Source organism: Molothrus ater, chromosome Z (genome assembly GCF_012460135.2).
Source record: "Molothrus ater isolate BHLD 08-10-18 breed brown headed cowbird chromosome Z, BPBGC_Mater_1.1, whole genome shotgun sequence".
Classification (NCBI taxonomy): Eukaryota; Metazoa; Chordata; class Aves; order Passeriformes; family Icteridae; genus Molothrus; species Molothrus ater.
The window spans coordinates 300,869-325,167 of record NC_050511.2 but is presented as its reverse complement, the minus strand read 5'-3'; the positions used below and the strand labels follow the sequence as shown (position 1 = coordinate 325,167).

Genomic DNA, 24,299 nt, shown 5'->3' with positions numbered 1-24,299 from the left:
AATTAAACTCTTTCCCCCCATTTGGATTAATTGATAGAGAAAAAAATGGAAAGATGAACAGGGAGAGGATTGCTTAGAAAGACAATCTGCATTATCCCCTGGTTTCTGCATATTAGGAAATGACTCAAATAAGAATGTGAATAAATAGGTGTGTTCAGAGCTGATTAAATACAGAATTACTGATATGTGTAACCCTTTCTACACAGTTGTGTCCCAAACCCTGACAAAACAAGACAAACAGGAATAGAGGCTGGGAAGGAGAGAAGCAGCAGTGGGACAGAAAGGAAGGTATTTTTTCCTAGGGCATGTTGCTATTTTGGGGTGAAGGGGCACGAGTGAAAGATGAGAGTGAGGAATAAAGGAGAGGATGGAGGAGAAAAGTCCCGAGGCAGAACTGGAAATACCTGCTGGAAGTGACCAAGAGCAAGATCTGAGCAGGGTCTGAGCAATGGATGCTCCTCCTCATGGCCCCGGTGTGGGGAACAGCTGCTGTTTCCCTCAGACACGGATCTGTACTGAGTGTAAAACTAATATTTGGGCCGGGCCATTAGTCACTGTTAAGGGGCCCTTTTATCTGCAGTAATCTCCTTCCTGACAGTGCGTCCCACAGACCTGGCTTTGCATGCAGCAGCCTTGTGAATACTGAAGTGGAAGCCAAATGTTCAGCCCTGGACAGGAATTAATGTCCTGCCCAGAGCGGGAACTGTCAAAAGCACAAGTAACCTCTGCTGCTTTGTTCAGCCAAAATGTTCCTGATTTTAACTTTGGTTTTGTTTAGTGTGAGGAATTTGAGGCAAGCAGAAAAACAGAAAAGTGTTGAAAGACACAGCTCTGGAACTCAGCATCACATTTTTGGTGTAGGAAAACCAAATCTGTTTGAACAAGACTTTTCTGGCACAGGAAAATTGAGTATTGTTGCTGCTGAAAAAGAAACCAAGTGATCTCTGCAATACCTGCCAGTACAAAACAAAGATCACCTTTAGTACAGAGCAGCAGCCCATCATCACTTTAAGGGACAGAATTTTCCAGATTTTTATACTTAATCACATCTGTAACCATATCTGCATTCCACTTGCCCTAAATTGCATTATTTGTGAATAAATGTGCATATGGCAGAACAGCACTACTGCAATCCTTAAATATGACCGCTTTATCTGTAATTAATTTATCTACTTATTAATGAGCAAAACCATCAGTTAAGAATATCACTCCTGAGCATCGCCCAACTCCCCAGTCCTTCCTCAGAAGGATTCGGGAACCAGGAGTCCATTCGGAGCTTTTAAAAGGCCAAAAGGTTAAAATCCTGTAGCCCTTCCAAAGCTCTCTAATGCTGTACAGCCCGGTGAATAAGGAGCGATAAAGCAGCCCCGTCATTTAGAACGACGCCCCGAGGGAGGTCCCGGCTATCACCAGGGCAGGGCTGGAGCAGCACCTCGGCACCTCCGGCGGCCGCCAGCCCCAGCGGGAAGGCGGCGGTGGGAGTGGCCCCGCAGCGCCGGGCCGGGCAGGGGGCCGGGCCCGCGGCCCCTCCCTGCTCCCCTACACCCCGCCCGCAGAACCGGGCCAACCCGTCGGGCCGGTCTGGCGGCGGCTCCCGGGGAGCCGGGGCGGGCGCGGGGCTCGGGAGGCGCTCGGAGCGAGCGGGAACCCGCGGGGCAGGTGAGGCCGGGGCCGGGGGCTCCTGCCCAGCTGCCGGAGCGGGGCCGCGGGGCTCGGGGCTGCGGGGCCGGTGCCCGGTGCCCGGTGCCGGCCGCAGCCGCGGAGCGGTGGCCCCGTGCTGCCGTGCATCCATCACCCCAGGGCCGTCCAGCGCCACCTCCGCAGGTGCCGCGCTCGCAGCGGGCCGGGGGTCGGGGCGGGCTCTGTCCCGGCCCGCCCCGCCCCGCCGCACAGGTGGGGCCGGAGCTGAGCCCGGGCGCACCCGGAACGGCTTCCCTTCTTTTCTCTTTCCTTCCCAGAACATCCCCTGCTCGGAGCGCGGACCCCGACGCGTTGTTCTGGAGGGTTTAACCCCGCGGGAATCAGCGTCCCCCTCGCTCCCACCCGCGGGATGTGCGGCCGGTGATGGTCGAACTTAGCGCAGTCTCTCCGGTGTGAAGTGTAGAGAAAGCGCAGGAGTTTGCTGGAAGGTGAGCTAAGGCAGCTCGGCTGTCTCCGATCTCCCCGAGCCCCCCGGGCACTCACTCCAGCTCGTGGCCCTGGGCTGGTTGCCCTAGTCCCGGCTTTCCCCCCCATACCTGTGGACAATGAGAACAGCCTTCAGGGCTGCGGGGTGATTACTCATTAGTCAGTGTTTATACAGTCATCAGAGCAGCAATAGGTTTCTGCATTAAGGAGCAGTAGTTCTGCAATAGAAAATACTGGACAAGTGACTTGTGAGGTCAGTGACTTGCTTGGAAAACAAAACAAAACAAATTCGATGTCTTGGTCCTGTTAGCTGGTGCTTGGTGCCTCTAGCTCAAAGAGCATCCCCTGCTCGGAGCCGGGACGGAGCTGTGCTGGATGGAGCAGGGAATGGAGCATTTCCCCGCTGGCTCGGGTGTCAGCAGGAGCGCTTTGAAACCCAAGAGGCCGAACAGCACGGGAGCTCTGGCAGGGAGCGTGCTGGTGATGAGTCGCAGCCGGGGTGGGTGTTTGGTCCCCGGGCTGAGGGGGGTTTGGCTCTGGAGAGTGGCGCCGCTGGGGTTTGGGGTGGCAGTCTGGCCCTTGAGCAATCCCCACCTGGGTGGCTGCTGCTGGAATGAGTCCCTGGATTAACTCCCTCTACGTGTCTGTGCTGGATCGGGTTGCTCAGGTTTCTCTTTGGTCGTGGGTTTTGATTTGTCTTTGCCCTTAAAGCCTGGTTTAGAAGACAAGTAGTTTCTGGCCATTTTTGAAGTTTTCCTTGTCAGCTTCTGCACTGGTGGTCACCTTAGAGTCTGGTTGCTTTTGTACCTGTCCCAGGCCTCTGTTTGTCTCTGTGTCAACTTGTAGCTATCATAGAGATTATTTTCAGTAATTTCTAAATTATTCTCACTTAGTTCTGACATAAAGACAGCATGTGAATGTTCTGGACCTTTGCTTTGAAGTTTGGGATGGTGAATTCCAAAAGGCACTTGCACTGAAGTTATTTTAAAATGAGCTGGAATTTACTTCTCTGCTCTCTCGTTGGTGTGGCTGTTGTTTGAGGGCCGAGAGCTTGAAGTGCTGCCTGCTCTCAAATGTGGAAAGGGGGCTGGTTGTTGTTGTTTCAGATCCGAGGGGGTTTGATGTTCTTCCTGGCCGTGTGCTTTGTCGGGCCTCTTTTAAATGAGCTGCTTTGTGCAGCTGTAATTGAATGCAGGACGTAGGCCAGGAGCTTCTGAAACCCAACCCTGGCTCTGCCAGTGACTTACCCAATGGCCTTGGGCAAATCACTTAACCTCTCTGTTTCTGTGCTTGTCGCGGTGAAGGTGAAGGGCACACTCTCATTCCGGATTCTCTGAGCCCTCCTCGGCAGGTGCCCAGCTCTGTAACAGCGCTGCTGCTTTTTGGCAAGCTTACACAATCCCTCTGCAACGTGTGCTGGGTTTTCCCCATGTGTTCCGATAGAAACTTGAAATGTGATTTTCATTTGACAATTTGACAATCGCTGGTGACAGGAAAGATGTACTGATGACTTTACAAACAGGGTGTGGGTGTTAATATCTTTGAAAGGTCTCCACCAACCTCAAGCCACAGGTTTATCACAGAGCCCAGACACCTTAGGGTCATAGGACAAACAAGTTCCACACAAAGCCTAAGAAATTTTGCAAGGCAAATAAATGTCACGATTTTTCTACAGAATAGTTTTTTGTTATTGTGTGCACACAAGGTGGAATCGGCCAATAAACTATTTTCTACGTTGTTTCATTGCAGATGGAGCCTGATTTGAAGATGAACACAGGGGATCCTCTGTGAGTGGCCGGTGCCAGCATCTGTGATGCAGGCTGGGCTTCAGTCACACACTCCATTGGATAAAGGTCAGTTTAGGAAAATGGCTTCAGTGTCTATTGCAGATGCTGCCAGAAGAGGTGTGTTAATGGCATCTCCAATCTTGGTAGCAGGAAGTAACCTTTATTTAGTCCCGTTAAAAATACCTGCTGGTTTTGATGGTGACGGAATTTTCGATTGCTAGGAAAAATCTCTCTATGAAGTTCCAAAAATCTTTAACTCCAAACAGTGCAGTTTAGGTGTGCACAACAGTAATTATTTTTTCCTCTATTAACCTCAGTATGTGCTGTTGTATAACATGAACCCCGAGACCGAGGTAACACCCTCTAAAAGGCAGGCTGAAACCCCTTCAGAGAGGGCAGCTTGAGCAAAGGTTACCCAAGCCTCTTATCTTCTGCAGAGATAGCTTGCCTTGCCTTGGACTTTAAATGACAGAACTCTGCAGATCTGTTAATGAGAAATCCTAGGGCAGATAATGGGGAAATGATTTGGTTTCTGCAATGGCCCATCTTCAGCCCTTTTTGTGTAACCTCAGGCAGCTGTGGGTCTCTTTCTTGGAGCGATTTTCTGTTAAATTCTTGGTGTCTAGTTAATCTCTTCCCTGTGTCAAATCCTGTTGGCTCATCAGGATAAATGAGTTATATTGGAAAGTCCTTCATACTTATTTTCATACAAGTTTTAATAAGTAGCTACACCAGGGAGTACACAATAGCCTCTGCTTTCTATTTTAATTTTTTTCCCCAAGATGGGACTTGAACATTTGTCAGCAGCACAGAACTGAACCCTCTCTCCTCCCTCTAGGGGGTTTCAGGGTCTTGGTGTCTCAGCTTGCTTGAACAGGGCTGCAGTGTGTTCAGGAGAGGAACTGTCACCTCCCTGCATGCAGCCTGGTTGGCACCAGCAGCTTTCTGAAGTTAGATTTTCAGAGCTTGGTGGTGCCAATGTTACAGTTTTACTGTGGTGTTTGCCTCCTGACGGTGCAGGTAATCAGGGTTATTAGGGCATTGCAGGAGGGACAGGCTTGGTTCCTTGCAAAGTGTTGCAAGGTTGGCTGCATACAATAGCAATTTAAAAGTCTCTTGGAACTGGAATTAGTCCTTAATCCTCAGAGTTTGTCCAGCCTCCAGAGCAGTAGCAGGTGCCTGTGTTAAGGTACTATTGTGAATCAAATAGGTACACTTTGTATTTAAAAATGGTGTGTGTAAAATGAGGGGCTGGATGCACAGCAGCACTCGATGGTGCAGCCAGGCTGCCTCCTCTGGGACCTGTCACTGGCAGAACAGGATCCCCAAGGACCTCTCACCTTGCAGGAAGAGCCGAGTCCTTGGTGCTTCTGTTGTGGTGGGTATGACACGTTGTGCTCTCCTGAGTTGTGAGCGTGCATCACTTCCCACGAGCACTTTATCTGCAGCCATACTGGAATCCCTCAGGCTTTAACCTTTTGGGGTGATTCTGAGTCACCTTGTGTTGGCAGGTTCCAGTGGGAGCTGTTCCCAGGGTCACGGTGCAGGGCAGGTGTGTAGGGTCAGCGGTTGGGTTTCATTACCCTACACTCTTGAGCCTCAGCTGGCTCAAAGTACCTCCCTGAACTCCTGAGCTCACCTTTCTCTGGGGCATCCCAGCAGCTGGGCTTTCCTTTCTTAGGGTGCATATGACAGCCAGTGTGTTTGAGAACAGATGACGAAGGGAAATCATTCCCTTTGAGATATAATTTTTGTGTGTTCAATTACTGTAAAGCAGTCATTCAAGGAAGTAACTGGAGCTGTTGTGTGTGAAATAGATCTATAAATTTATCAGCTTTAAGCATGTAATTTGCATGGCAATCTACCTGAAGCTTAGTACTGTTTGGAGTGAAGGTTATTTCCTTGGCCCATTTGTGCTGATTCATGCTATTCTAGCTGCTGTTTTCTTTTCCTCTCAAAATGTCATAAAGATTACCTGGAAGGTTTTAGCTGTTCAGAAGACCTGTCTATCAGCCCGTCCAAGCACTTGTTACCAGTCACATTTCACATCTGCTGTGAGTAATCAGTGATCCATCTGATCTATTGGAAGCAATTCCAGTTTATGATTTGCTGGTTTCCCTGTAGCAGCTCTGGTTCCAGGGAGATGAGTTGCTGAACACATTTTTAACGAAGGCCCATACTCTGCCAAAGCCTTAGGCTGGGATTCCTGAGGGGAGAGCAGAAATGCAATATCCTGCTGTTTGAAGCCTTGGCTTCTGGCCGTGCTTTGGGGGTGTTAAAAATAACTCCAGGAGCATTAACTGGTACCAGTTGGGCCGTTATTGGGCTGAGGGTGGATCATGGCCTGAGAGTGGATGCTGAGCTGTCTTTGCAATTCCAGGTTTCAGGTCTCAAGTGCTGTTACAGCCATGCCTTAGTCCTGTGCCCATGGATGAAAGATGAGTCTGAAACCTCTCAGGGTATGAGCTGGGGTAGGGACTCGAGCCGCTTGAGTACAGGTGTCTGCTCTGGTGGAGCCATGCAGGTGCTCTGTGGGCTCTGACTTCTCCTTTGGTGCTCTCCAGGGTGGCCGCCCTGAGTGCCCTCTCAGGTGCTGTTCCCCACCAGGCTCTCTTTGTCCATGTTCCCATTTTGGCTCCAATTCTCTGTTGCTGGCGAGGTGAGCAGTGTGGGACAGCTGAGGATGGCAGAGTAATTACTGCTGTCTCTTAGGGAAAATGTAATTGGAGTGATCATACACTGCCTGCAGATCCTCGTGGGAGCCCCACCCCAGAGGCTGATGTCAGACATGGCTTTCTGCTGCAGTCTGGGAGTTTGTATTCTGCCCTCCAGTCAGCAGGTTTTGTTTTGCAATGCTGGATGCTCCAGTAACACCTAGTAAAGAAATAAATCTTACCTGTCTGAGGATCAGGCTTTGCATTTAAGTGCTTTTTTAAATGCCAAGTTAAATCAGTGAAACATCTTGCTGTAGCTTTGTCCTATTTAAACTCCAGAGACCTGAAGCAGTTCATTTGAGTTATTTTTTGTACTATTTGAGTTTGCTTTATGATTCTTGCTCAAAATACTGCTCTTGTTGTGTTCTGGAGGAACAGTGCGTGGCCAGGTTTGGGCAGCTGTTGAGCTTGGCACTGCCCCAGTGTGTGAGGTAGTGCAGAATGTGGTGCCAAGGACAGGAACATGCAGGGAGTGGGCTGTGCACAGGCTGCGGTGGTCAGCAGGTGTGTCATGGTGAGCCCTGTAGGTCTTTATATCCATAATAAACACAAAATAACAGCTCTAGTGGCATTTTAATCCTTTTACTATCCATGTCCCTTGCTCTAGATGGATTCCTGAACTTTCAGGGCACTTTGATTGATGACCCAATTTGCAAGAAGTCACCCCAGGTTCTTGCAGCAGTGTCATGTGCAGTGACTCTCCAGAGAAGAATTTAGAATAAGATTGCTTTGGGTTGTTGTTTACTGCCTTGAAACAAATGCAGTAAGTGGAGTTTTTACAAGGTTTAATTTATTCCCAATTATCTGGTTCCTGCCCTGAGGCAGAAGTAGACACAAAACCTGCGTTACTGAAGCACTGTGGAATTTACCCTTTTAGTAAATAAAGTGGATCAGGTATACTTAAAGCTGTGCTTAATACTGTTTTGATCTCCTTTATCTCCCCATGTATCCATCCTGCTGTTGGATCAGCAGGATTTTCCAGGCTGGAAGGCAGAACTGGGAGCTGGGCGTTGCTCCCCACCCACCCAGGCAGCGTGAGCTGACGCTTCCTCTGGACTGAAGTGGTTAATGTAAGGTTTTCTGATCTGAAACCAGTCTGAAACAGTGTGACAGCCCCTGCTGTCAAGTCAGGAACTAGAAACTGAGGGCTGTGCAGCCAAGAACCCGCTTTTTAAAGTGTTCTCTGAGTATTTGATCAAACTGTATTTAACAACCTTGTTGTTCCACCTCAGGCCCTCCATGAACTGTTTCCACAGTCCTCAGAATAGTGACCAGAAGCAGTAGTGGCCCCTCTCTTCTTGCCATGTTTGTTCCCCTTGAGTTTCTGCTGGGTGCTTCCTGCATCCAGGCTCTGCTGGGTGTGTGCTCCCCTCTCTTACCTGCTCTCTCGGGGTTAGTTGGCATCTCTGCTGCTCCGTGCTTCCTCCCATCTCCCCTTTCACATCGTGATCCCTCCCCACCTTCCTCTGAACTTCTGACATGGCTCTGCCCTCCCAGCCAGCCCTTTTCTTCCTGACCAGGTGTCGAGAAACTTAACTCTAAAGCAATTTGTTGGCCTGTCAGGGGAGGGCTGCTTTGCCCCGGGTCCCACAGCAGCTCTCATCTCTCCCCCAGCTGCGGGAGCTTTTCCGCAGGCTCCCGGCCAGCCCCGGGCACAATTCATTGCCTCCTGCAGCATGCTAATGGTGTGCCCGCAGCACAGAGGCTTGTGCTGCCTGCAGGGTAACACTTAATGAGATCTCCTCTCTTAACGAGGTTTTCCAGGGCAGTTTAGTTCTCTGAGGAGGGAAAGTGACTACAATTAATTTAACCTTACCCCAGGTCACTTGGCGGGCTCTGTTCAGTGAGCATCGCAGGCTGCTGCTGGTGGCATTGAAGGAATTGCCATGCAGGCACACATCTGCAATGGAGAACAAAAGCAGCAGTTTTTGACATCTCATCTACCCCTTCGCATGACTAATTACTTCATTAATCATTAAGCAGTTAATCAGTAAAATTTAATAGACTAACAGCTGTGTGCCAGCGATATGAGCTTGTTTCAGTTGTTGTAGAGTGAGAGCCAGTCAAAGATCTGGTGGCATTTTGTGTTCTAGGGACTGTGTGTGGGAGGAACTTGTTCCCCGCAGCAGTTCCACAAGAGGTGTTAGCAGGACGGAAAGAATTAAAGCACAGAAAAGAGGAGAATATCACAGTGAGGTATTCAGGGGCCTGAATTGGAGCTTGAAGTGTATTTCCTAACTCCAAGGTTATTTAGGAAAACGGGATCTGTCACAGAAGTCTCAGGTTCTACACCTGTGTTTGTGACCAGCTGGATAATTCCATCAGGGAGAAGCCTCCAGCAGCTTGAGTGGGTCTTGGGAGAAGTTGTGTGGGTTCCTGTGCACTCAGCCTGGTGGATTTGTTGTATTTTGTGGGCAGTCAGTCTGTGCTGGGTGGGCCCTGCAGCGCTGTGGCTCGGAGCATGGCCTGCCTTGGGCTCCCTGCCAGCAGCCTGCCACTCGAGTAGCACAGTCTGTGCTCATGGAATATTTATCTCACTCTTATAGCACATATTGGGGAGGGAGACGATTCAGCTTTGCAAAACCAGAAGCTGAGGGGATGTCAGCAGGTTCGGTGCCAGCCCTGCTGGTTGCTGAGTTTGTTAGCAAAGGCAGTGCCATGGTGGTGAGGCGGGTCAGGGGGCAAGCTGGGAACTGATGTGTGGTTCAGGATTAGGATCACAGCTAGCGATGGCTGGAGATGTCCACTCGAGGCACAGCTTAAGGGCACATGGGCATGGCCACAGCTCAGCTCATCCTCCTCTGATGCAGCTCAGGGCTGAGCCAAAATGCCTCCCCTGGTGTCCTTGGGTGTCTGGACAGCGAGATGTGGGATCTGGCAGTGGCAAACTCTTATGTTCAGCCGTGGGAAGAGAGAGGAAGTGAGGCTGGCTTGGGTGAGGCTGGGCAGGCAGGCATGGAGGATCAGCTGTGTGACTGCACTCCGTGCCCTGTTCTGTGTCCCACTGTGGCCAAGCAGGGCTCCAGCTCCTGTGGCTCCTCAGGGGATGATGTAATGGCCCCTGGGAGACGTGTTTGTGTGCTCCCCAGTTCCTACACCCTGTGTTGGGAGCACACAGTGTTCCTGGGCTGCAGAGTGTAATTACACAGAGCAGAACAGTAATCAAGGGCTGCCTGGGACAAGAGCTGCCCCCTGATCCTGCTCAGAGCTGGAAAACCCGGCCTGTGCCCTGCACTGTTCTGGGGTTTCACATGTGGGGTTTGGTGAGCAGCATCAGCAGAGTAAAACTGGAGATGTGTTTTCCAGCACTTGCTAGGTGAGCTCTTGTCCCTAACTTGTCCCCCATGCTGGCAGGGTGCTAGCAGCATGATCTCAGAAAGGGATTCAGAGACCACCTTCGAGGAGGATTCCCAGCCCAACGATGAGGTGGTGCCCTACAGCGATGACGAAACGGAGGACGAGCTGGACAGTCGGCAGCCTGGGGCTGAACTGGGACCCAACCAAACCAGCAGGGACCCGGAGGAGAGCAGAGAGCCTGGCAAAAAAGGTAACAGCACCATGGCCTGAGAGCCTGGCAAAAAAGGTAACAGCACCACGGCCCGAGAGCCTGGCACAAAAGGTAACAGCACCATGGCCTGAGAGCCTGGCAAAAAAGGTAACAGCACCATGGCCCGAGAGCCTGGCAAAAAAGGTAACAGCACCACGGCCCGACAGCCTGGCAAAAAAGGTAACAGCACCACGGCCTGAGAGCCTGGCACAAAAGGTAACAGTACCACGGCCCGACAGCCTGGCACAAAAGGTAACAGCACCACGGCCTGAGAGCCTGGCACAAAAGGTAACAGCACCACGGCCCGAGAGCCTGGCACAAAAGGTAACAGCACCATGGCCTGAGAGCCTGGCACAAAAGGTAACAGCACCATGGCCTGAGAGCCTGGCACAAAAGGTAACAGCACCATGGCCTGAGAGCCTGGCACAAAAGGTAACAGCACCACGGCCTGAGAGCCTGGCAAAAAAGGTAACAGCACCATGGCCTGAGAGCCTGGCACAAAAGGTAACAGCACCACACCCTGAGAGCCTGGCACAAAAGGTAACAGCACCATGGCCCGAGAGCCTGGCACAAAAGGTAACAGCACCACGGCCTGAGAGCCTGGCACAAAAGGTAACAGCACCATGGCCTGAGAGCCTGGCACAAAAGGTAACAGCACCACGGCCTGAGAGCCTGGCACAAAAGGTAACAGCACCATGGCCTGAGAGCCTGGCACAAAAGGTAACAGCACCATGGCCCGAGAGCCTGGCACAAAAGGTAACAGCACCACGGCCTGAGAGCCTGGCACAAAAGGTAACAGCACCATGGCCTGAGAGCCTGGCACAAAAGGTAACAGCACCATGGCCTGAGAGCCTGGCACAAAAGGTAACAGCACCATGGCCCTGCTTTGGGCAGTGCACGATGCTGGATGCAGAGGCTGAGCCTCAGGGACCGATTGGACTTCTGTGTTTATGTGTCAGGTAAGGTTTCGAATGGCTTATCTGACTCTGGAGGAGTAAATTGGTTGCAGTTCAGTTTAACAAATGTCAGAATGAGACTCAGCTTCATTCCAAGCTGCAGCCCAGTTCTGTGCCACTGCTCCTTGCGCAAAGATAATGAGCTGCATGGTGGCCTCCTGTTAATTAAGGCAGGCCCTGGATGTACATGGCCTGTGCTCTGGGAGCCTTTCAGACAGACCTTCAGGTACTTGGTTTCCCAGCCCTCTGGAAACGGGCTCCAGCATAAACATTTAGCTGTGCTCAGTGTTTTCCCTGAATTTCTGCTTGTGCAGAGCAGATTTCCCCCTCACTGCTCATTTTATAGCCTCATGAGTTTCCTAAAAGGTAAAAGGTGAGTAGGAGGAGTTCCAAGGAACTGGCAGGTACAGCCTGTGGCTGCTGCCAGCATAAGAACCTCAGTGGGAGGAGCCTTTCTGGCATCCCTGCTCTGAACCTCTACCCAGGAAACATCTGTAGCTCCCCCAAATTCCCTTTTCTCATGCTGCAATGAGAGTATTTTCAATTAACCAAAGCGTCTGTAATTTATACAGATTTTCTCCTGTTTGTGTGGGAACAGTTGATCAGCTCTCATTTCATAACCACCTGTTGTGTGCTGTCATTTTACAAGCACCCGTCACATGTTTAGTTTAAGATTTTTTTTATGATGACATCCTTCAAAGTTGATGAATTACCAAAGCAGCTTGCCAAATATTTGGTGTTAGTATCACACTTCAAAGTAATTTTGAGGAGCTTCCTTCCTGCAGGTTTTACCTCTGACCTAATTTGTCAGTTTTCGATCAGTTTTATCAACACTGCAATGTTTTTGGAATGTGTTAAAGAAATGTTTGTGTAGACTTTGTTTTTCTTTATGCCCTGTCATTTTGACAAACTTAGTAACTTTCTAAATAATGCATATAATAACTCAAAACATTCTTCCTCGAGATAAATATTTCTCTATTATCTTCTGGGCTTGTAACCAGAAGGTGCTGGAAATGAAAGTTGTGTAGTCCCAGGAAAAGTCCAGATATGTCAGCGTGGAATTTGCTCTGTGGTGGGTGGGAAAAACAAAACCACCTTTGCAGTTGGATTTGGGTTTGAAGTGTTAGTCACAGCCGTGCCCACGCCTCTGCCGCCGGCAGTTTCACCCGGTCCGTGGTGCAGAGGATCTCATGGGACCAGGAAGAGCAGCACTAGGGACAATCCCTGTGGGCTGCAGGAGAAGGGAGATGCTTGGCCCGTGAGTCAGGAGAGCTGCATTTCCAAACCCTGCCTGCGTCATCCTTCCCAGGCAGGCAGAGCTGCGGGAGCCGGCTTCCAAACCTGGGGAAGGAGCTCCCGGGATGGGCAGGGCCCGGGTGTGCGGCTGTGGCACAGGGTGTCCGTGCTGCAAACGGCAGCTGAAGGGCCTGGGAAGGAAAGCCCGTGAAAGAGCGGGCACAGAAAATTGTGATGGATGCAATTCCTGTTCCTGAGTTTTCTCACAATCGAACGAAATCTGCTGGCTGAAGAAATAAAATGAGCGCTTCGGATGTGTATTTTCTAATGAGTGTGAATGAAGAGCATGGCACAGTGTGGTTAAATCAATTAATTGCCTTCAAAAGGTGAACTGACCTCTTCGTTTCCAGCAAGACACATACCTGGGTTGGAGTGCTTAGCGCTTCACGGGCCTCACAGAGGCAAACCAGAAGAGGGGAGAGAAGGGAATTTAGCATGAATAAATGTTACTGTGCAGGTGTCCCACGGAACTTTCAAATGTTAAGCAAGCTTCTCCCTTCCTCTGAATGTACTGGAATTGCTAATAAAGACAAACAGCCTGGAAATGCCTTGAAAAGGTTTCTTTAAGGAGATGTATTATAAAGCGGGTGTTTGACTTTGCTTCAGTCGAAAGTACCTTTAAAACATGATTGAGAGAAAACCTGAAAGTGGCAGATTTGTTCCCTCGTGTTTGTAACACTTTTCAACTCTTTTTGTCCCTTCCAGACTGCAGCTGGCAAGTTAAAGCAAACGACCAGCGTTTCTATGATCAGCCGGGCTTCAAGAGAACAATCTTCCTGTGCTTCAAGAAAAGCAAATATGCGGTAAATTGTCTTATCCCAATGAGGTGCTAATTGTCGGGTGAATTCTTCCTTAATCCCAGCAAGGTCTTTGGAATGGCTGGCGAGTGGGGTAAAAGCCACCGTTCACAATTCCTCGGTGTTTCCAGCAGGGGGGGGAAGAATAACTGGGTTAGGGTTTTAGAATGGAAAATCAGGCGTCTATCAAGAGACATGTTTAAGGTGAGATAGAGAATTAGGAACTTAAACCTGTGCACTGTACATTTGTGTTGGAAAGAGAAGCTCCGCTGTGTGACTGGTGATATTTGGGTTTCTCCCACAGGGAAATGCAATTAAGACGTACAAGTACAACCCCATCACTTTTCTACCTCTGAATCTGTTTGAACAGTTCAAGAGAGCAGCCAACTTCTATTTCCTTGTTCTTCTCATATTGCAGGTAAGCAAGATGGAGAGTACTCACTGTGAAGGGAATCTGAGCTCAATAATATTTATGACACAGTTCACTGCTGTCCTGTCAGGGAATTGAGGGGCACTGCTGCAGAGACCAAACCCATCATAACAGAAACCTGCAGCAAATCTGGATGAGCTATGGCGGGCTTCTGGGATGAGCTAGTTGCACAGGATTTGAATGAACTCATTGCAGAGCTCATGAATTTCATGAGGAAAAGATGTTTTTTGAGTTCATCCCATAAATCAGAATCACCACCAGACTATACGAGCCAGTGCAATTGTTAAAGGGAAGCTGATTCCCAAGTAATGTAACAGGCAAACTCTTCTTTTGTTCATTTTCACAACCTGACTTAAAATTCTCTCTGATGTGTTGTTTTTTTTCTCTAGCCAGGTCACTGTGACATATCTCTGATTTCAATTTGATTGATGATCCCGTACTGACCTGATTTTATTGGTCTTTTGCAGTCGATTCCTCAAATAAGTACCCTGTCATGGTACACAACTCTGGTGCCCTTGCTCTTGGTGCTGGGAATAACTGCAGTCAAAGACCTGGTGGATGACATTGTAAGAACCATGTTCTGTAAATAGAAAAAGCAAAACCCTCCCAGTGCAGCTCATGTCTCCTGTTGTGACACAGGGCATTGTTTGCTCCGGTTTCAGGCTCGTCACAGGATGGACAACGAGGTCAATAACAGGACATGTGATGTCATCAAGGATGGAAGGTTTGTGCATTGCCCTCTGAGCTCTGTCAGGGATGATCGTGTCCCTGTTGCTAAGCTTTGCCACAGATCTGAAGCTGTAGATGACAAGAAAGGCTCAGCTCTGTTCTCTGTCTGAAAACCTAACTGAAACTGGAAAAGAATTGCTTAAAGGAGTCATTTAAAGTTAATTCTCCAGGACTAAATCTGTGCTAAGAGCAACTTCTTTGGAGAGCAGGACAGGAATTCATAACTAGGTGAAGTGGGAAGAGGAGAGGTAGGTTGGCTTCTGAGCTGTAAAATTGCAGTTTCTGAGAGGCAAACCCACAGCACACCAAAAGGTCATTTTTTTCCTAAGGAAAGTTCAGTACTGTAAGCTTTATAGAGTGCATTGTGTTCTAGTTTAAAAGTAATAATTATTAAACTATCTTTGGTATTAGGTTCAAAGCCACTAAATGGAAAGATATCAAAGTTGGTGATGTCGTTCGTCTGAAGAAAAATACTTTTGTTCCTGTAAGTTCCTTTTGTTCCTGCTTCAGATACATTTGTTTGATGTTTCAAGAGAGCTCTGTAGGAATTTTTACCTGGCTTTGTTTGATGTGTATTTATTTGTTTCCTAGGCTGATATTTTGCTGCTGTCCAGCTCAGAACCAAACAGTCTGTGCTATGTGGAGACAGCTGAACTGGATGGGTAAGGTTCTACTTAAGGATGTCTTGGAGTTAATTTGGGCTGAGTAGGAAAAGAGCAAGGATTGTGTATGTTAGACTCTACTTGTTTAGCCACACCTGGGGAACTGTATCCAGCTGCTGATTCCCACAATTCAAGAATCATTAAAACTTGTCCACTGGAGTGCTACAGGCACATCAAAAGTGTTGGAGAATGTGACATAGGAAGAAAGGGGGAAGGACATGAATTTATTTTTTACTTTAGTATAGGTTGCCCAGAGAAGTGGTGGTACCTTAATTTAATTGTGTTTAAACTTCTCTCCTCTATCCACGGTTTCAATACAATCACCTTTTTATTTTTTCTTCTTAGTGAGACTAACTTAAAATTCAAAATGGCCCTAGAGGTGACACACAGACACCTTCAGGAAGAAAGTGCCCTGGCAGACTTTGATGGTTGGTACAGTTCTACACCTAATGCTGTTAGAACCTAGCTCAAATCGTTTGCAAGTCAATAAAAGTAAAGCAAAGCGACTTTGATATTGATGGTGGGTACAAGTCAATGCATTTGGATTTAACTTGTACATTAAACACATTCTCTCCACATTTTCTAGGTCTGGTTGAATGTGAAGAACCCAATAACCGACTGGATAAGTTTACAGGAACGTTATCCTGGAGAAACTCAATTTATCCCCTGGATGCTGATAAGATTTTGTTGCGTGGCTGTAAGATCAGGAACACGGACTTCTGCCATGGAATGGTCATATTTGCAGGTGTGTAATATCTCCCCACTAAAAGCACACCTGCAGAGTGAAAAAGAATCTTCATCCTATAGATACCAACTGTATTTCATGTCCCAGTTTGGTAAAACTGTAATACTGACATGTGTTTGCTTCTCCTATCTTTCCCTTTTTTTAATTTTTCACTCTTTATTTTTAGGTGCTGACACAAAAATAATGAAAAATAGTGGAAAGACAAGATTTAAAAGGACAAAAATTGACTCCCTTATGAACTACATGGTTTATACTGTAAGCCTTTTTTTTTTTAAATTAGGATTTTAAGTGCATAGTGAATGTGAAGTTAGGCAGCTTCTTCCTGTGTGTATGTAATAAATATATTTTGACTTTTTTCTGGCCTGCTGAGCTGGGATGGACCAGGAGGAAATCTGAAATCTGCCTTTGTGGGAAATGTTTCCTCCATTTCTCCTCACAAAAAGCTGTCACATTCTGTTAGGAACATGGGGATTTGGGATTTAAGTGGAGCAGATGTTCCTGAAGTGTGAGAGGCCTCTCTGTGCCCTGCAGATCATCGTGGTCCTTATCCTGCTGTCAGCTGGGCTGGCCATCGGTCACACCTACTGGGAGCAGCAGATTGGCAACTCCTCCTGGTACCTGTACGATGCTCAGGACTCCAGCCCTGCCTACCGGGGCTTCCTCACCTTCTGGGGATACATCATTGTCCTCAACACCATGGTGCCCATCTCCCTCTACGTGAGGTAGGGCGGTACCTGAGGAGCTGTCTTTGGGTGGAAACGGGAGCTGCAGCTGGGAGTGAGAACCTTCCTTCTCTTTGATTCAGTGTGGAAGTGATTCGCTTTGGCCAAAGCTATTTCATCAACTGGGACCTGCAGATGTACTACCCCGAGAAGGACACGCCTGCCAAGGCCAGGACCACCACGCTGAACGAGCAGCTGGGCCAGATCCAGTACATCTTCTCTGACAAGACTGGAACCCTCACACAGAACATCATGACCTTTAAAAAGTGTTGCATAAATGGGCAAAGATACGGTAAGCTGTGCAAAGGAAGAGGAGGAATTCTAATACCTGCTAGAGGTCAGGTACATACAAGTTCTCTTAGTTCCAGCTGAAGTTCCACAATTTAGACCTGGCACTGGGTAAAGCATGGGGTTGAGCTGTTGGGGTTTTCCCACTTACAAAGTGGAAATTAAGTAACTTTAGTGGGAACATCTCAGCTTTCAGAAAAACTGAAAATCGGTAATTTGCACAATTTTTTGTACAAATTTGCTTTCACAAGAAATGCTCTGGGGACAAAGTCAAGAAACAGACAAGGAACGTGTAGTGTGAGCAGCAGTTTGTCCTTTTCCTTTCCCTCGGGTGGCAGTCCATGTGGTGGATATGTTTTAGTTTGTGGTGGGCTGTAAAAGCTCTGCTGTGCCTGGTGCCCTGAGTGCGGGTGCTTGCCTTGCAGGGGACTGCCGGGACGCAGCAGGGCAGCTCCAGAGCCACGCAGAGGTAGGTCCAGCCCGGGTCCATCCTGTTGGTCCCATCCACGGGATGGAGAGATGCGGGTGGCCACAAAGCAACGGCGCCTTGGTGACTCAGCCTCTCTTCCCCTCTTGTCTAAGCAGCAAGTTGATTTCAGCTGGAATGTGTACGCAGATGGAAAGTTCTTATTCTATGATCACTATCTGATAGAGCAAATAAAGGCTGGAAAGGAGCCAGAAATCCAGAAGTTCTTTTTTCTGCTTGCTATTTGTCACACAGTCATGGCTGACACTTCTGATGGTGAGTGTGGCTTTTGCTTAGTTTGTTTTCCTTGTGTAGCAGAAAACAATAATTCAAATTCAGTTCCATGAGGGAGACATCTGCAACTAATGCTGATACCATAAGGAAGGAGTGTTAGGCTGCCTTTTAAATTAAACAAAACTAAATGTAGAGGTGATCAGCTATTGAATTCATGAATTCATGGGTTGGAAGATTCAATTACAACATGGAATATGAATATTGCTTTACTCCCATCTTTGTAAAATCTCCATGAAACCAACAGTGTCCCATCCTTTCTTGTTCTCAATGTTTTTGGGGTTGTTTCCACTCACTGTATTGGTGTCTCTGGCCAAGGATTTGTGTTTTGGAGCTTCTTTTGAAAATGTTTAAATGACTGGACTGAGAAATTAGGATGTTGAGGTGTAAAACGTGGAGTTTTGCTTTAGTATGTGAAGGGAAGCAGGCTGAGGACTGCTCCTGTTTGGGCAGTACGGTAACAGACTGGGGCGTTGTGGTCGCTGCTCTCGGTGTGCCCTGCTGGTGGGTGCTGCAGCAGTGTCCAGCTGCACCCTCAGCTGTGTGCTGGCTGCATCCTGCAGGTCAGCTCCACTACCAGGCAGCCTCCCCGGATGAGGGGGCGCTGGTGACGGCCGCGCGCAACTTCGGGTACGTGTTCCTGTCCCGAACGCAGAACACCATCACCATCAGTGAGATGGGCGTCCAGAGGACCTACGATGTCCTGGCCATCCTGGATTTCAACAGCGACAGGAAGAGGATGTCTGTCATTGGTAAGCTGGCTGCCACCAGCCTGTGTGGAGAAGGTCACTTGTTTAGGGGTGAAAAGGGATGTGCAGAGGAAGCTGGGGTCAAGAATTACCAGTTCTGGGGCACGTTTGAGCTCACTGGAGAAGAAACACCATCTTGCACTTTGGTACTTGGCAGTAGGCTGAAAAATCCAATCTGAAATGATTCCTCCATGTAAGGGTGCCACCTCTGCTGTTTCCCTCCACAGTAAGAGAGTCCGGTGGCAATATCAGGCTGTATTGCAAAGGGGCTGATACGGTGATTTATGAGCGGCTGCACCCCAGGAACGTCAAGAGAGAAGCCACAGAAGAGGCCCTTGATGTATGTTTGTATGCTCTTTTTAAAACAAAAATTGTTTCTTTCCAACAGTAGTGTTACTAATTTCCTTTTCCTAAGCTATTAAGACAAATGGAAACCTGCAATTGGTTCTGAAAGTTGGACTTGGTCTGTCGAACTTGTGAAATGCTCATGTTCTTGCCCTCGTGTTTGGATTGGAAATGAAGAGTTTTCTTTTTTGATATATGTGGTTTTAATTATTTTTCAGGTCTTTGCAAATGAAACTCTCAGGACACTCTGCCTGTGCTACAGAGACATAAGCCAGGATGAATTTGAAGAGTGGAATAAAAAGTTTCTGGAGGCCAGTTTAGCTACAAGTCACCGGGATGAAGCTCTGGACAAAGTGTATGAGGAAATAGAAAAAAACTTGATTGTAAGGAGCTGTACATTTTTAGTACATTTCAATTCTTATATTAAGAGAAACATGTTTCAATGCTACTAACCACCTGTGTTTCAAATGCCTTCCAGCTGCTTGGTGCAACAGCTATTGAAGACAAACTACAGGATGGAGTTCCAGAAACTATCTCCAGGCTCTCCAAAGCAGACATTAAAATCTGGGTGCTTACTGGTGACAAAAAAGGTGGGGGTTACTTACAGCCTAACAGCTAAAAACAGGAGGATGTTTGCCTGTTCATCTACACTGTGGCATTGAAAGGGAATTCTCATACTGAAATGTAAATCAGAAATTACTTAAGATCACTTGAGGTGATCTTAAGATCACTTCTGGCTGCTCCTAACAATTGCTTGTGGCAGAACTTTCAGTAAATACTTCCCTCTCTTAATTTTTTTTGTAGAAACTGCTGAAAATATTGGATTTTCTTGTGAACTCCTAACAGAGGAAACAGCTATCTGCTATGGAGAAGATACCAGGCAAGTAAAAACACACAGGAGTTAGTAAGTTTTCAGGATTTTCAGTCTGGGACTGACCTAGTTTAAAGTTTATCCTTGACTTTTCAGTACAGTATCCCCCTCTCTTTCCAGTGCTCTCCTTCAAACGAGGCTGGAAAACCAGAGGAACAGGGCTGGATCCAGTCCACATTCCTCTCTCAGAATGAACGAGCCATTCTTCCAGGGCAGCAGAGACCGGGCTCTGATCATCACTGGTTCCTGGCTGGTATGTACAAAGGCTGTTCTCCCGAGTGTTTGGGGTTTTGGGGCACCACCAGCCTGCAGTGTCTCTCACTGAGGACTCTGTTCCTTTGTCTGCACAAGCAGTTCATTAAAATGCCAGAAATGGATGCTGGGAGCATCATGACCTCAGGTGTGTTGTCAGGCAGTGCCTGGAGTAGGACTGGGAAAGGTGCAGAAGAGAATACAGTATGTTTTATTTTTTTCACAGAATGAAATCCTGCTGGAGAAGAAGAAGAAGAAAAAGAAACTTAAACTGAAATTCCCCAGAACAGCAGAAGAGAAGAAAAAACAAACTGAGAAAAGGAGAAGGGCAGAGGCCTACAAGGAGCAGCAGCAGAAGAACTTTGTTGATCTGGCCTGCGAGTGCAGGGCTGTGATCTGCTGCCGTGTGACACCCAAGCAGAAGGCCATGGTGGTGGAGCTGGTGAAGAAGTACAAGAAGGCCATCACCCTGGCCATCGGGGACGGGGCCAATGATGTGAACATGATCAAAAGTAAGGCAGCTGTCAAGCTCTCCCGCTAGGACAGATCTCCTCTGGCCTGCTCCTGCGGTCTCTCCACTGTCCCTCTCTGTCAGAAGACTCTTCCATCTGCTTTGCTGCCGTGGGCCTTTTAGCTTCTGTGCCTGTTTCCCTTTCTGAGGAAGCACTTTAGGAAATGGTTAGTGATTTTTCCTGATCTATTTTTTTTTCTGTAGACATTCCCTGAGCAGGAATCTGTTCTCATGCTGTGTGTTACAGAACTGTAACGTAAAGACCAAAGCAGTAGCTTGGTTACCCCCTGCCTGGTGGCATTAGCCATCCCAGATTGTACCTGCTCTGCTTTCCAAGAGATGCAAGTGAGGAAAAAATGTCTAGGATAGGGTTTCTGTCCCAAGGGTGTTTGTAAACTGCCTGCCCAGTTTGTTCAGCACTTTACTCACTGTCTCATCGCTTGGTTCTCCTTTGGTCAAATTTCCCAGGTGCATTCTGACAGAACAGGCACCGACAGACAGTCCAGGTGACAGTAGAAATGGCCCTGGTGGTGTTCCTGTCCCTCTGTCCAACCTAGTGTGTGGTGTTTGTGTCCCTCACCCAGCTGCCCACATTGGAGTTGGGATCAGTGGCCAGGAGGGCATGCAGGCTGTCATGTCGAGTGACTACTCCTTCGGACAGTTCCGCTACCTCCAGCGGCTGCTGCTGGTCCACGGGCGCTGGTCCTACATCAGGATGTGCAAGTTCCTGAGATACTTCTTCTACAAAAACTTCGCTTTCACGCTGGTCCACATCTGGTACTCGTTCTTCAATGGCTTCTCTGCCCAGGTAGGAAGGTGTGCTCATGTGGGATAACAACAGGTTAACAAGCAGGTGCTTCTGTCAGTGTGGAACAGCAAAGGCTTAACCTGGCAAGTGTCAGGAAGGTGAAGTTGTCACCAGTGATTTCTGCAAGAGGATGTGATGAGTACTGAGCGAGTTAGTTACAAGCAGTTAGGTATGATTCCAGAGCACTGAAGTCAGGATCACTGTTGTACAGGGAGGAACATTTGGAAGGAGTGGGGCAGCTTAACACAGACTAAAGAGCTTCAGCAGAGCCTGAGCCAAGGTGCTGCTGCCTTTGGGTGAACACCAAGAAAGGGAACTTAGAGCTGTAGTAAAAGCACATGTGAGTTTTCTCAGGAGCTGGAGGGGAAGGATGTAATCAAATGAAATCACCAAGACCTGCAATTGCCCCTGTGTTGCAGACAGCTTACGAGGACTGGTTCATCACACTGTACAACGTGCTGTATTCCAGCCTCCCGGTCCTGCTCGTCGGCTTGCTCGACCAGGTATCCCCATGTTGTTACAACAATGAATCCAAGGCACCTGTCACCAGATCTAAGTTACACTGGTTGTCCATGAAACGAGGTTTGGTTTTGTGGCTTTTAAGAACGCCTTCCTTTTGCATTACTCTGTGCAAATCCCTGCTATTGGAAAGAGAAAGGATCTGCCATTCCCTTTGGGACACTGTATAGTTCAGCTTCTCACTCTCCAAACCTCAGGTTGAGAACAACAATTCACAACTTTCTTTTTTCTTTTTCCTCTTTATTAAGGATGTGAGCGACAAACTGAGCCTTCGTTTCCCCAGACTCTATATTTTGGGTCAGAGAGATTTACTTTTCAACTACAAGAAGTTCTTTATAAGTTTGCTCCATGGAGCTGTAACTTCACTGATCATCTTCTTCATCCCGTACGGAGCCTACCTTATATCTATGGGACAAGACGGAGAAGCCCCTGCAGATTATCAGTCCTTTGCTGTCACAGCAGCATCCTCTCTGATATTTGTGGTCAATTTTCAGGCAAGTAAGCTTAGTTCCCTGAGTTCTGGTGTTCTGAGAACGCTTTCTGCTCACTGTTCTAAATTTCTCTACTAGAAAGGTAACAACATGTAAGAAGTAATTGACATTATTTGGAATTAAGAAACTCATTTGGCACTTTTGTTTGCCTTTAGATTGGCCTGGATACATCATACTGGACTTTTGTTAATGCTTTTTCAGTATTTGGGAGTATTGCAATTTACTTTGGGATCACGTTTGACTTTCACAGTGCCGGAATCCATGTTCTCTTCCCTTCTGGCTTTCAGTTCACAGGTCAGTCCTGGTGCTTTGTGGTTCTCAGTCCTGTCTGATGTAGCGTTGTCATAAATTAACTTTTGCTCCTTTTATTCCCAGGAACTGCTCCGAATGCTCTGCGGCAGCCATACCTTTGGCTTACCATGATTTTAACCATTGCCATTTGCTTACTGCCCGTAGTGGCACAGCGCTTTCTATCCATGACAATCTGGCCTTCGGAGAGCGATAAAGTGAGTGAAATCTGGTACTTGGGTGAATGTGGCAGGTGTTTATTTACAGGGGCTGGTGTCAGTGCTAAGGTGTGGGCTCGTGGAAGAGCCCATGGCAAGGGGTAGGACGAGATGGGCATTAAGGTCCCTTCCAACCCAAGCCATTTTGGGATTTTGTGATAATGTTAGAGACAAGTGAGTGATGGTGCCCTTCAGAGAGTGACACAAGCCTGGCTTGGGTCCCGTGAGCAGAGTGGCTGCAGGGCTGGCCAGAGGCAGCAGCTCAGTGGGGGCTGTTTCCTCGTGTGCCTGGCTGAGATCTGGTGGTGCCCCCGAGACCCCATGAGGCTGCTGAGTGCCCTAGTTTGGGTTTAATTTAGGCTGGGCTGAGTGCCAGGGTTACAGTTCAAGAGTGTAGGGGATGGATTTGGCTACCTGCTCTGCCTTGAGCCAGCACACAGCTATGAGAACAGATCAGCTGTGGTGATGCTGCCTAATGCACGCCCCGCGGTGTGTTTGCGTGCGCGCAGATCCAGAGGAACCGTCGGAAGTACCTGCTGGAGGAGCAGCAGTGGAAGCGGCGGCAGAGCGCGTTCCGCCGCGGCGTGTCCGCCCGCCGCTCCGCCTACGCCTTCTCGCACCAGCGCGGCTACGCCGACCTGATCGCCTCGGGGCGCAGCATCCGCAAGCGGCGCGCCCCGCTGGACGCCGTGCTGGCCGGGCCGGGCTCCGGGGACACGCGCGACACCAGCTGAGGCACTGCCCGCCTGCCGGCCGGGGCTGCTTGTCACAGCGACTGCACACAACTGTTCCGGGCAAACTCAGCGTCTCGTTCAAACACCTGGCATAAGGATGTGAAGATTTTTATGTCTTATCACAGGAGTTTCTGGGTTTGGACTCCTGGGAGCACAGAGAGGCCAAGAGTTCTCCGTGGAACTACTGATCCTTGTGTGAGTGCTCTGTATGACAGTGAAGGATACACGTGCTGGGAATGGAAACCCAGCAGTGTCTGTTTTTAGTGATGCCTGGAATTGCAGACTTTTCACTTTTGAATACTATGCTGGTATAAAACTGTATCTACATTTCATCCTTGTCATTGGAAGCGATTTCGCTTGTGTGCTCCATTTCATTAACTGCTCAGACATGATGGCATGTGGGGTGCTCGGCCCTGGAGAGGGCCCTGGATGCTCCCATCCGAACTGTCACCGCTGAGCCGGGATGTCTTTGGTGATAAACTCCTGACCGTGTCGCATTGGATTAGGAATCAGGATAGATCTCAGCTCTGGAAGCTGCCCCTGGAGCTGGCACAAGCGATTCATTTCAGTTCTGGACAGTCAGTGATGGATAACTAGAAATCAGTCACTTTCATTGGAACGTATTTCAGTTGCTGGTGCCTCAGTTCTTACAGTGTAAAAAGTGGTTTTATCAGTCTCTTTACATTTGCACATTCTTTACAGGAGTTGATGTGTTTGAATGTTTCACTTTTATCTACTTCCCCCTCCCGAGCTAAAAGCTAATTATTGAAATGGTTTTATAGTAACAATTATGACCTACAGCTCTCATTCAATGGAATGTACATTTCAAAAGTGTAATGCAAATAAATACGCGATAGTGCACTTCCTTGCAATGGCTCCGGGGGTTAGACCGGACCGTGCCGACGTGTCAGCACCTGGCGGGGAGGAGACGCGGCCGGCTTTGCCCGCCCGTGTGC

The 24,299-nt window shown here is 48.4% G+C and overlaps 1 protein-coding gene across 1 annotated transcript; it reads left to right on the top strand.

The window, feature by feature from the left end:
• Positions 1-1,588: 1,588 nt before the first annotated feature.
• ATP8B1 (ATPase phospholipid transporting 8B1) lies at positions 1,589-24,208 on the top strand. Its single transcript, XM_036402520.2, has 30 exons — positions 1,589-1,659; positions 1,959-2,129; positions 3,877-3,980; positions 9,983-10,175; positions 13,133-13,230; positions 13,529-13,642; positions 14,122-14,220; positions 14,317-14,378; positions 14,795-14,867; positions 14,975-15,045; positions 15,391-15,473; positions 15,632-15,790; positions 15,957-16,045; positions 16,322-16,512; positions 16,596-16,804; positions 17,226-17,269; positions 17,386-17,542; positions 18,121-18,309; positions 18,534-18,646; positions 18,870-19,034; positions 19,130-19,241; positions 19,456-19,531; positions 19,643-19,775; positions 20,001-20,286; positions 20,870-21,093; positions 21,513-21,596; positions 21,861-22,106; positions 22,259-22,397; positions 22,479-22,609; positions 23,119-24,208. The coding sequence occupies exons 4-30, from the start codon at positions 9,995-9,997 to the stop codon at positions 23,341-23,343; spliced, it is 3,753 nt and encodes a 1,250-aa protein (XP_036258413.1). The 5' UTR covers positions 1,589-1,659; positions 1,959-2,129; positions 3,877-3,980; positions 9,983-9,994; the 3' UTR covers positions 23,344-24,208.
• Positions 24,209-24,299: the final 91 nt, after the last annotated feature.